The sequence below is a fragment of the Schistosoma haematobium genome, chromosome ZW (assembly GCF_000699445.3).
Source record: "Schistosoma haematobium chromosome ZW, whole genome shotgun sequence".
Classification (NCBI taxonomy): domain Eukaryota; kingdom Metazoa; phylum Platyhelminthes; class Trematoda; order Strigeidida; family Schistosomatidae; genus Schistosoma; species Schistosoma haematobium.
In genome coordinates, this window is record NC_067195.1 from 21682845 (window position 1) to 21695468 (window position 12624).

Sequence of the window (12624 nt, forward strand, 5' to 3'; positions counted from 1 at the left end):
ATCACATCGATAATAGAATGATAGGAATTCACATACCTGTTACTTTCATTCAGAACAACATGCTATAACAACCGTAGTCGAAAATAATTTAGCAATAACGCTACCCAATCCATATAATCAATTTCAGCACATTCTAAAGTTGACTAGTGATAGGTGAACCACGAATTAATTGGTGATACATCGACTGATTCTATGATTATCATACGTAAAATAGATGTCTGTGGAATTCTTACTGTAATAATACTCTTTAAAGTATGTGACGTGGATCTTCCTGAATAATAATTACAGCTCTTGAGTGAACTGTTCTACCCATCGCTTTTATTGGCTCCGACTGGGAAATAATAATGGCAATTCGTACCACTGTAGGGATACTTCTCAAAACTATTCTCAAAATTGTTGCCTACGAACATACGAGGTGTAGTTATCGAAGTCGTCAGAACTAATATTTATTTGTAGGAGAACTGATGTCATGCAAACTTTATTTTATGAGGTTGACTATAACACTTCTCCGTTTTCGTTGTTTAGAGCATTTCAGTAAGACTTCAGTTATCAGTCGTTACAGTTTCCTCGTGGCCCTATTGTCCAAAATACTGTGTACGTACGGTTTTCTCATATTTCGCTCCTCAGTAACCAACGGGATACTGAAATGCCTGTCAGGAATTCGAGGACCCAGCATACAATTGAGGTTTTCGTCAACATATATGGATGACAGGTTTCTTAGCAGTGATTTATGCTTGATGTTTCCATAGTGCTTACTAAAAAACATTAATTTTATTTTGCAAGCAATAAACATAATCGTCGTTTGGTAAACATTCACACCATAATAAATCGAACTTCATTTTTGTTCGATAATCAAGTTTTTCTGGTTGTCGCTTAGTTTCTTTTTGTACGATGATTGACTAAGTTTAGTGAACTGAATTATTCGTGTTCACAATTGTTATTTGAATTGGATCGTCGATGTGTGTTTCAAAGAATAATCTAAGTCTACGGATATATACTGAGTTCTATTCTTGTTTCAGGAAAGTATAACTGGAAAGTTATGTCTTGAAGTATATAGTAATAAAAAACAGATGGTCGTTTTGTAACTTCATGTTAATTCATCATTTTTGATCTTTTAAGTTGTATCTTTTTTATTATATATTTTATATATGTATGTATGTATGACAGCTTTAATTCATTATTTAATCGATTGTTAGTGTTTTGTCATTTGAAACACTTTCTATTGGACTTTCATGATTAATTCCCTGAATAAATATGAAAGTTCGTACACTTCAAACATTCTAGTAATGTTATACGTCATAATGTCAGTTTTATAAAATCAAAGTGTATTAATATTTATTAACACTTAGTCTATTACGTTATGACGGTTCTTATATCATTTATCTTACGGTGTATATATACCAATTTCATGTATTTGCCACTGAATGGCAAATCTTAATTATTCATATCATGGACGATCCGTAACTTTATGCATAGCTCTGCTATACCAAAGGAGTTTGTTTACTGATTGGTTTGTATAATTCGCTATTAGCTTTTTTGTTTTGTCTCTGTTACATAATAGGACGAATTCTGTCTTATTTTGTTGTATACACATATAAAAATAACGAAATCTGAAAATCATGTCTTAGTTCGGCGATTGTATGTAATACAAACAAATTTCATATTATATAAGATAAATCTCCGTGAATCATCAGGTTTTACAATTAGGCGATCGGAACAATGTTCCATGTGGTCTAGTTTTTTTATATATTGGCTAATGTTTTAACACAATGTAAATATGAAGCTTGAAAAAAGGTTTTTATTTAAATGGTTGAGTATCACTGAACATTGGAAAATGTAACGAAGAAAAATGGTACTCACTTTTTGAAGCCTATAAATGAATTAAATCTAGAATTGAAAGAAAAGGAAACGAGAAAATCAGAAACATTTGATAAGATAACAACATTGATAATGACCACTGAAATTTTAAAAAATACTAATGCGCAAATTAGCATTTTGTCCCGGTGCATAGCAAAGGAAGTTATAAAAGATGGTCAGTCAGACAAAAAACACACAGAACCTGGGACACAAGTGCACCGATTTAGATTACCACACGACATCAACATAGCTAAATGAAATTATGACGAAAAATGCCACAGTAAGGAAATTATTAACAGTATGAGTAATAATAATAATGATTGGGGATAAGAATTATGATACCAGATAAAGAAAATAAATTATTGAAATAAAGCATATAAGTATTTTAAGACAAAAAATTAAATGTATCTGCTCCATTGATACCGATTCTGAGCCACATCACTGTGCTAAAGACACTCCATATTTATTCGTAGAATATATTATATTCAGCTTAGTTCATAATATTTTAATAAAAAAATATTCAATCAGTTATACGTAAGTTACTAATGATTTTAATTGTAACCGTTTCTGCATTTCAAGTAAGAACGAATGTTGTACATGACCGTTAACACTTTAGCGTATAAGACTGAAAATAAAGGAAAATTATTATCATTGAAGTGACGCTGCAAACATAGTATGAATAATGGTTAGATTATGTATAGAGAGAGTCTATATATGGATATGTGGCCATACGATCAAGTTATAAAGGTGGATCAACTAAGTTTACTGGTGCGATGTATGAGAACACAAGTGGGGATAATCGGAAATATTTGATTACAAAATTGCAGAACATCTTAGTAAAATCCGTGAACCATACAGTAAATAGTTCATTTGCAACATGTCAATCAACCGTCTCAGACTTCAGTGTTCGTTCGTTTCTACACCAACAATTCATTGTTCCCGTTCTCTTTTCTTTGATCTTCTTAACCTTCTGCCTCCAGGTATTTCACTTTCGACTGATGATATATACTACTTATATCTATCGACATCAGTAACACACCACACTGGCACGCTATGAAAAAATTGACATAGTAGATGACTGATTCACACAACCTTCTAGACCAAAATACCATTAGGTATCGAAATAAAATAAATCATTTTGTCTTGATACCTATAACGGATTGATTAGTAGATAACTGATTATCAACACCAAAAATATGAATAGTAGGGGTAAAATATGATCTTATCATACAAAACCTGAATGATTAGCTTTCCTGTTGTATGACAACACTAGATTGCGTCAACTAAAATTAATTAAGGATGTGTGAATACAGCAAATATAGGAGTAAGAATTTCACAAGTACATACCCCAAAAATGTACAGTGTTACCTCTGTCATGGCTTTATTTTTAACAGCTAAGTAATCAACTGACTGCATTATCGACGTGAAATCATGTGGTACTTCGTACTTGAACATCTATTTACATATTTAACACAGTTCGCTTATTCGTAACTAAAAATCAAATTGATGTTTATAACAAAAAGCATGACTTTTAGAGTTCTCTAGCGTAATGATACGAAGTGAAGGTGACAATCCTCTAATGGTTGAATTTACAAGTCGATTTAAGCTAGAACACCATTGAAATCCTGGAAGCACTGGATAGCCATTTCATTCTAGTATGGGACTCCTCAGTAGTGAGCATCCACGATCCCGCACGCGGGACGTGAAATTTAATAATCATGCACATTTTTAAAGTCATATTCAAAGCAAATTTTGATGCTGTTGGATAATTTAAAATGTCTACTGGTGATTTTCTAAAGTGCAAATTGAGGTGTAAGAATGTTTATATGTGTTAGGGAGATCCAGAAAACTCGTCGAAAAAAGCCAAGAAAGGCGCTAAAAACACTGAGTAGCATCTTATCCAATCGGCGTTCACTAGAAGTTTTGCCAGAAACATCAAGAAAGTGAAAAGTCACATTTCGAGTTTCTGATTACTACACTGCTACTGTGTTTAGTTGCATTCCAGAATTTTCAGGGAAACCAAGAACATCTAAAATACTATAAAAACCCTAAATTTTTTGTACATGAATGAACCTTTGGAGTAAAGTGTTTCTTATAGATTTCGCGCCTTTTCCCTTGTGTTCAAGTCGCTGTGTAGTTCTATCCTGGGGGTTACTACAAGAGCCTAAGAAATAAATCTAGCGTTCAATTAGCAAGACTTATCAATATGGATTATGTAAACACAATCTTAAAAATGAAATACTGAAGGAGTATTGATATAATACAAATTAATAATGAATGTTACGATTCTTCAAAACAGTATTAGAAATGAAAAATCTTGATATATTAGCCTTTTGATAATTTTCTAAAAGGAGTTTACAATGTGGTAGACTTATTTCTCACGTTGAATGTTGTAAAACTAGAGAAGAGATTACTAGCATTGGAAGTGTAGAAAGATTATTCAATTAAAATATAGCTTACATCTTAGATTGACTTAGCTAGACAACCATTTTAAACAAAGACGCATGACCTGAACAACGAATATCATTTTCAATAACTGTTCATTAGGTTCGATAGTTATAAATCTGAATTAACGTTGCAAAAACGATAGTCAAGTTTAAGGCGAATAAATCGTTTACAACCAATACAATATGCATTTAAAATTGTTGGCAAAATAATGCAAAATAGTTAATGGTAAAATGGCCAGTGCGCACTGTTAAATTGAGTCAAAATATAAGCTCAAGATGAATCTCGATGGACGATTGATTATATTATACAACTGATAACACGAAATAGATTTGTTTTCTGATAATAATTCTATGATCTCATTTGTACAACAAATAAAACTCATTTTTATCCAGAATGAATTCGCGTTTTACTTTCTTTGCTATAAGATTCAACCATAAATATTGTAGTAATCTAAGGAATATGTTTTTATCACCAAGTAGTCTTATACAGATACAAATGTTTACAAAAACTGAAGTACTTGATGGAAAAACGCATATTTTTATAACAAAGAAAGCGATGAGAAAGCAGACTAATCAAGATAAAGTAATTGTAATTATCGAATTCTATAAATTCGACAGATAACTTTGGATAAACTATGACTACACGAAAAAAAAGTGACGTATGGGATTACAAAAAATGAAAATGCTATTTTATTTGATTATTGTTTTAAAGCTAATGCTAAATAACAAAACAGATATAATACCGATTAAAAGACAGAGGGGAATTCGTTCTTGATAGGTAACTATTACACACACGCATATATATATATATATATATATGTGTATGTATAATGATAATAATTATTATTATTATATGGATGGTGAGACCATGTGCTTTGTTAAAAAAACACACTGAATGTTTTTTTCAGTTTTCGATACTTTTTCTCTTGATGAATAAAGTCAATGATTAATCGATTCTCCAGCAAACAGTTTACTTCAGTTAACTGAGCTAGTTTATATATTAATCTTGGTTTAAAAATGGATAGCTTATTTTAAAAAAGAAATAGTATAACTTGTATAGTCAATGAACTGAAGAATATGAAAAAAATGTTCGATCGATTGATCACTGTGCAGCGATTAATATCATGTTTGTCTAGTTGTTCGATCAAGTTGTTATGTGAGCACTAGCCTAGGTAACTGGACATTGCGGCGATTATATTAATATGTTAGGTGGTTGGAGGAAGTTGGCAGAAAACCCTGGAATTAGGTTTCGTGATAGTTGAAATTTATCAGCAAGGCATACCTGAAGAAGTGTTGCGAGAACTGATACTGCTTGTTATATGTGATCATATGGGAAATATATATAATGATAGACTAGGATGGAAGTTTCAAATGTAATGGGTCAGAACAACTATTTGGATCTTGCTGATTCCTGACATCTTTGAATGTACTTTTAGAAAGGTATAAAAGCCTAAACTATATATATATATATATATATATATATATATATATATATATATATATATATATCTGTGTATTACTTTGAAGGCAATTTTTTTATATTATTGATAATATTTTAACAATCAGTCAGTCATAAACAGCATAGAAATCTGGGACAAAAAATAACATTGCCAAAGCATATCACTACAGTGAGTTGGAATTACCAAGATGAATACTAGGGTTGTAGTATCAGTGATAGGAAATCTGATTTGACATAGAGAATGTAATTTGAACGGAATAAGAGAAGTCACAGAATTAAAAGTATAAGGTGATTTAAAAGTACATTCAAAGGATAGACAAAGAGTAAATCTATCTGAACAGTTGCGACCGATTCTGAATCATATCAACAGTCAAAATATTCTTTTTACAATTAATGACTAAAGTGAACTATTTCAAGTTTATTATACAATTAATAATAAGCAGGTAGAATACGCCGTCTTGATGAATTGTTCAATCTTATTATTTTACTCATTATTAAAATACTTTATCAACATTTTTTATGATTAATATTCTTTCAAGATTGTCCACAAAGAATTCATCAGTGTAACATTTTTCGGTACATACAGAATCTGTATAAACATATATCGATCCACGCTGTAGCATATCAATCCATCCATTTAAGTGAAAAAATAGGATGAATTTCAAAGAATGAAAACTAACTCAATATTTAGAGAAAGATTAAAAGTGCATGTAAATGGGTAGCTGCAATCACTTTTCATCCTTATCATAGGGAAAATAATGCTTGCATCTTCAGGCTATCTATTTTAAGGCTGTAAAGCTATTAGAATAATTATTTACATTTTAAATTTGTCTTAACAAATTATTTATGGATGTGAATCCCACTGTGTACTCATGTGATTTTGCAAAAGCCTTCAACGTATGTTGATGTTAACTACTATAAGATAAAATCGGAAGCACAATAACGGTTGGTACATTTTCTTTATTATTCATTCTGAGGAGAAACAGTAGGTAAATATATAGTGTTTAATGCATGAATTAAAGTTGGTCGAAAACTCATAACTGACGATCAGTGGCAGACAATGTGTTGAGAAACTTTTTTTAAGTATTTTATAGAGGAAATTATAGAGAACTTTTATAATTTGTATTGTTTTCTTCACTGTAACTAGATAAATAGCAATAATTAGAGCAATAATAATGATAATAATTATGATTAATTAGTAGGAATATATTCTTTAAGTATTTCAGAAAAAAATAATAAATACATACCAAGATACCCACATATATTGGTTCCTTCAGTATATGATAATTTACTACCAAGAATGTATACTTGAACGATTGAATAAGTATGTTATGGTATGTCTGAATTATTTAAAATGAATTATGTCATATAGTTTATTTCACGACAATATAACATTATTGTAATAAATAATAATTGGGGGTGAATTAATATAAATGAAAGTATTAATAATAAATTAAATATTTAATTTTATGTGAATTGTTCACCTCTTTTATATTTAATCAAAATAACATTTGGCATCATCTACTGTAAAATGATAAAATTATCGGAAGTTCAAAATATTAATTAAGTATGACCTTTAAATATGACAAAATAGTTTAATAGTGAATGTTTGTTAAAATTTTAGACATTAAGCTGTTAAGATAACAGAAAAGAAAAATAGTTTGAATAATATTGGTATTCAAAATATGTGATTCTATCAATGAGGCAACTTGTATAGGTAAAGTGAAGAAGTCAAAAAGTGAAACTAATGTCTAATGTAAGAAAATGAAAGAGAAATTCAAAGGGAAACTGTAACAAATTTATGAAATATGCATCATTAACAGTAAGACAATGAATGAATGCATTCTATACACTGAGACTAATGGTACATATTGTAGTTAAGGAGCATACAGACCATGAATAGAACCTTTTAGATAAGTATTATGCCTTAAATGGGATCAAATAAAGGTTCGTTTCTCTTTATTTACATTTATTTTAATACCATAATTTCAGATAAATGAAATTCTATAAATGTCATTTACATACTACAATCACCCAAATAATAAATATTCAGAAAAGAATTTAGCGTTTAATTTCTCCTGCAATATAAACTACAAACTCAGTATTTTAATCAAAACAAATAGGACGATTTACAAGTATCATCAATGTCTCAGAGTTGCGTAGTTGTGGAGGCTAATGTCCTTAATATCTGACTCCAATAAATAATATCCCGTAAACTGAGTATTTAAGGTAGGCTCAATCTCCTAGTCCAGTTACGGATATGCTCGAGATTATTGAGAAACCTGAACACCAGTTATAGAGATAGTTTATTGTTAATGATTAATAAAAATCCACAAGCGTACGGTGAGCAAGCACACGATGAAACAGAGTGAGTGAGTGTGTGTGTGTTAAAAATCCATATATATTTTTGAGAGTTAATCGGGTGTGGATAAATTATCGATTATCTGCACATTGCAACCAATAGGAGGATAGCTTAAGGGTTAATGTACAGACATGCATTCAATCATACACACCGAAATTAACATAGTGAATCAAGAGTCTGAGTTACAATGAATAGACAAATGATACAGTGGCCAAATGGGCTTGCCACATAGTCAGTGTTAGGTATTGAAAATTTGCTCAAATATTTCAAAAAATGTAAGAAGACATCTCGGTTTAAATTACATTTTGCTGATGTCATTCTCAAAATAAAAGTCATGGTTGATTCATAAATTTACTCCATTTCTATCTTTTAATCACGTATTAAGTATCACGTGGTTTTAAGACATTTTACATTCAGAAATTCATAAACATATGCCAAACACTCTAGTATTGTTATTTACATTGTTACATTTAAAACACTATATTTTTGAATAATAAAATTCCATAGTTTGAAATTTACAACTTAATTCAAAATTTAGTGTGAAAATACTAATTTTCGAGGAACAGTAAAATAGTTTTTAAAAATCTTACGGTAAAACCAAAAGCAGCAAAGATTTGATTCGATAATCAGTTATGACATCATAACATGTGAAATGTTGATTTCAGTTACCTTAAAACGCCACAGTGTATAATATTAAGTTACTCAAAATAAACACTATTGATTACCTTATATACATGCCAGTCATTTGTGAGCCTTTACATCTTACACTGCAATCAACATTGAATTACTTTGTGGTTAAAAATACATTACATATTTTAGCATTCAGTTAGAATGTTATCAAATCATTGTAAAGACGTAAACATATGATATACGTATGAAGTCAGGCTAATTGAATTTAGGCTTCAAACAATTTTTTATGGTCGTCAGATTCCCCTTCTGATAGATTAGTTTTCTAAATGCGAGCACACCTAGCTACGTGAGTGAGAAAACTAAGACTGAGTATGAATCTTTTACTGCTTAACCAAACCGGGAATAGATGCATAACATATTCATAAACATATATCATTCTTCATCAGAAAATGAAACCAAATTTCTAACCAGTATCATATTTCTATTATCTCAGAAAGTATGTCTAATTCTTGACTATTAGCTTGCCCATTTCAGTAAATTTCTTTTATAATTTGGTCAACATTTGATTGACCCAGTATATCACAATCCCATATTATTCAACTGTTCAACAGACGTACATATATTCAGTATCAAAGATTTGAAAAAACAAGTAACACTGTTAGTTTGTTTACTTCTTAGAGGAACAGTTATTTGACTTTGTTTTAAATAAAAGACACTAAATAAAACAATTTGAACATTGAGAATTTCGTAATGAACACCTGTTATGTTACATGGAGATTTTTATTAATAATACTAACAATAGTAACGACAGAATATTGTAAGTGTATTTCGTTTTAATAATTTTCAATATTTAATTACGATTGTATATATAATTATATTTTGACTATTCTTCTCTTCTCGTTTATATGATTAGTTTATTTCTATACTTTTTTGCGTAATATGCATCAGGTTTTATTTACAATTTGTTATAATGTGTTAATTTACGAATATGTTCATTTAGAGCGTGACTTTTGTTTTCAAAAAACAATATTTTACTGTTTTCACGTTTTAAACATATAAATTATTTCTTTTTTTTTTATTTCTTTTCATTAAATAATGAAAGACACATTCATGTAGTTATTCTATTTCAATGTTATGCAACAATAATAACTACAGTTATTTGTCCTTTGTTTCTTATAATGCTGTATCAATGAGTTCATTATTCTTATTTTTTTTAAAAAGAATCTCTCCTTAAAATATGGACATATAATTTTCCATATTTTTCTTTATATGTACAATATAAGTGAAAATGTGTATTGAATAAAGTTAGACGGTTGAATAAAGAGAAATTCTAACCAATCCAAGAAATAGATTAGTTTTGTGATAATCGTGTTTACAATTACATCACTGATAAACATAAGTAGGAATATTGATTTGTCATAGATAACAAAATGTTCTGAATTAATGACAGCGGTCAGTGAATTGATTTTATTTATAAAGTGATAATTAATGGTAACTCTTTCAAGTAAAGTTCTAACTTGAAGTTATAAAAACATTATTAAAAATGTTATTATTCAATACACTTGATCTATGCACAAAATGAATAGAAAGTGTCAAGTGGGTTACAAGATCATAGCCGTAAAACTATAAACGAAATGAAATAAGAACTAACAACACACTAATAACTGAGTAACGACATCTAACAACTTACTTACGCCTATTAATGCTCGTGGGGGAGAATAAGCCACCCATTACGATTCTTCAACCAACTCTGTCCATGGCAATTCTTTCCAGTCGTTTTCAATCGCTATTCATTATTTTAATGTCTGGCTCCTATTCCCGACGCAATGTGCAACTTGACCTTCCACATTTACTTTAGCCTTCAGAATCCCAAGTTAGCGCTAGTCTCTTGATACAGTTTGATGATTTCCGTAATGTATGTCTTATCCACCTCCAACGTAGAAATGCTGTCCTTGCTTTGCCAATCCTCGCATTTACATCTGCATCCGATCCTCTTTGTTTATCGATCATGCTGCTGACCAGGTATGTAAAACTTTCCACCTCTTCCACAGTTTCTCCATCAAGTGTGATTGGGTTGGTGTTCTCCGTGTTGTATTTCAGGATCTTGCTTTTTCTCTTGTGAATGTTGAAGCTGCAGAAACCGATGCTACACTGAATGACATCTAACAAAAAGGATCTTAAATAAAAATTTCCATTCTATTTAACAGTCGTTTGTTAATGCTGATGGTGTCCACCGCGTTGACGGAGATTTAATGATAACTACTAAAAACTGGTTGATAATCTATGTTCTTGAAGTATTATGAAAAATGTCGTGAATCTAGGTGATCTACTTATGTAGAGTATGGTAAAGTAACATTTTTCAACTATGTAAGAGGACTTATCTATAACAGACAAAGTGATAGCCTTATTCACAGATCTTATTATATTACGATGAAGGAACTACACAATAACTGTGTATTATGTCAGCAATCATTTGCACTGATTCACACTTGGAAACTAAATCTCAAAATATTAGCATAACGGAATTTGAAAATGTCTTAATAAGATTTAGTGCCAGATATTATATGTGTAAGTGTGAATAAATATCAACAGTTTCTTACAAACAGAGAAAAGTGATATATTTAGAATTTCAAACTCAATTGGTGACCATATATAAACTTAGAGAAATCGGTCGATGAGCATTTTTCTTGAAAGTACTGAACTAGCGATATCGCATTAAATCAAGACTTCAAGAACGAAACATACCAACTATTGAATTTGATCCTAGTGACTTAGTGACTAATCAATCGTCGCTACTTCTTCTAGTAATGAAGGCCGAAGGACATGATCTTAATCATGATAAAAATTGCATATCACTAAAAGTGTTAAATACTAGAATGGATATAGTCATTTGGTAGCTAAACTGATACAATCGTATAACCAAAACATTTCGACCAAAGTGGAAAATTTCACAAAACGTATTGCACTGAAAAACGTCTTGATATTATGGAGTGATAATCAGAATATTAAAGCTGACAGAACAAAGAGTTAACATTCAAACCAAAATAAAGATCCTTAAATTGGACGTTTTGTTTCGAAGATAAGTTTTCGTCACGAAGTGATGCCAAAAGAAACTGTTAAAAACCAAGTTCCAATGAACACTTAGTTCAAAAGTGTACAAACAGCATCACACTCAGAATATGCCAATTTGGCGAAGAGTAAGATACTTAGAGCCCAGCAAATTGTGATCAAATGACTAACATTTCTGAATTTCTCCAACTTCTTGTTGCATCAAGATCAGAAATTAATTAAAAAAACAATATCAATATTGAATATCTTCAGTATTTTGCAAGCAAACATCAAATCACGAGAAAAAGACAGTTTCTAACTAAAATCACCGATGAAAAGGCAAGTTGGAGTTTTTAAAAAAGGAGTTTGCGAATATGAAATTAGAGATCAAAATCAAACGTAGTTTATCACAATGAAATGCTCAATATTCAGAATAAGACTACAAGTGACTTTCAGCAAGACAATTTCCAAGACATTGACGTTTTGTTAAATCATCATGTTATGTCTCTAAATAAATGATATTAATAAGGAAAAACCTAAGAATTCTAAATATATCAAAGGAATAAACAGTGATTTGAAAAATTCGTCCCACGGGTTTTTATGACCACCCTGAAAGATATTGTAAATCGAACGTAAATAATAATTATTTTGGTAAAATATTTGACGTGACACTTTCTCATTTTGTTTGTTCCTTTTATAGAGATAAAAATTCAGTCACATAAATGACGTAAATTCATGGGGAAAATACGCTTGTGGTGAAAACAGAATCGGTATTCAGATAAAAAATAACCTTGCTGATGCAGTGGTTTTCTACATCTATC

At 30.3% G+C, this 12624-nt stretch overlaps 1 protein-coding gene across 2 annotated transcripts in view; it reads right to left on the minus strand.

The window, feature by feature from the left end:
• ENTPD4_1 (Ectonucleoside triphosphate diphosphohydrolase 4) overlaps positions 1-12624 on the minus strand; it is a 53010-nt gene that overhangs the window by 11372 nt on the left and 29014 nt on the right. For both annotated transcript variants that reach the window (XM_051210701.1, XM_051210700.1), the window contains one exon: positions 1861-1887. In XM_051210701.1, coding sequence (XP_051070717.1) covers positions 1861-1887 — 27 coding nt within the window. The remainder of the gene's footprint in view (positions 1-1860; positions 1888-12624) is intronic.